The sequence below is a fragment of the Geospiza fortis genome, unplaced genomic scaffold, assembly GCF_000277835.1.
Source record: "Geospiza fortis unplaced genomic scaffold, GeoFor_1.0 scaffold1039, whole genome shotgun sequence".
In the NCBI taxonomy this organism is placed as follows: Eukaryota; Metazoa; Chordata; class Aves; order Passeriformes; family Thraupidae; genus Geospiza; species Geospiza fortis.
In genome coordinates, this window is record NW_005054733.1 from 86,581 (window position 1) to 87,550 (window position 970).

At 43.8% G+C, this 970-nt stretch overlaps 1 protein-coding gene across 1 annotated transcript in view; it reads left to right on the forward strand.

The window, feature by feature from the left end:
- Positions 1 to 970, forward strand: part of SUGP2 (SURP and G-patch domain containing 2) — an 18,027-nt gene that overhangs the window by 7,663 nt on the left and 9,394 nt on the right. Inside the window, 1 exon segment of the mRNA XM_031065306.1 lies at positions 68 to 179. Within this exon segment, the coding sequence (XP_030921166.1) occupies positions 68 to 179 (112 nt within the window).

The following is a 970-nucleotide window of genomic DNA, read 5'->3' on the forward strand; positions in this document are numbered from 1 at the left end:
CCTGCTGGAATCCCCAGAGCCCATTTCTGGGATCCTTTTCTCACCGGAACGTTTTGCTCCTTTGCAGTGGATGCCAAAACCATGGAAACTGCAGAGAAGCTGGCCAGGTTTGTGGCTCAGGTAGGGCCGGAGATTGAGCAGTTCAGCATTGACAACAGTGCAGATAACCCCGAGCTCTGGTGAGTCCCAGCTCCTCCCTCCCCTCCCGTTCCTGCTCAAATCCCTGCAGCTGGGGATTTAGGAGCGCAGGATTTTGGGGCAATTCTCCGGCACCTGCGTTAATGGTGAATATCTGAAATAGCTCAGAAAAAAAAAATATTTCTGCATAAATATATTGATTTCTGATCATCAGCTTGAGTTATCTTTGAGCCTAATCACCAACCTGAACCCTGAAACTGGGAATTTCCAAGATGATTCCAATGAATTAATTTGACTTTCATTTCCTTGGATTTTTGACCTTATTTCTGTGGATTTTTGATCTTATTTCCCCTGGACTTTTGACCTTAGTTTCCTTGAATTTTGACCTTATATCCCCTGGCTTTTTGGCCTTGTTTCCCTTGGATTTTGACCTTATTACCCCTGGACTTTTGACCTTAATTTCCTTGCATTTTTGACCATATTACCCCTGGACTTTGACCATATTTCCCTGCATTTTTACCCTTATTTCCCCTGCATATTTGACCTTGTTTTCCCTGAATTTTTCACCTTATTACTCCGCGATTTTTTACCATATCTTCCCTGGCTTTTTGATATTGTTTCTCTGGCTTTTTGACCTTATTCCCCCTGCATTTTTGACTTTATTTCCTTGCATTTTTCCCCTTATCCCCCACTATTTTTTCCCCTTTTCCACCCCTCATTTTCCCCCTTTTCTCCCCTCATTTTCCCCTTTTCCACCCCTCATTTTCCCCCTTTTCTCCCCTCATTTCCCCCTTTTCTCCCCTCATTTTCCCCCTTTTCCCCCCTCATTTTC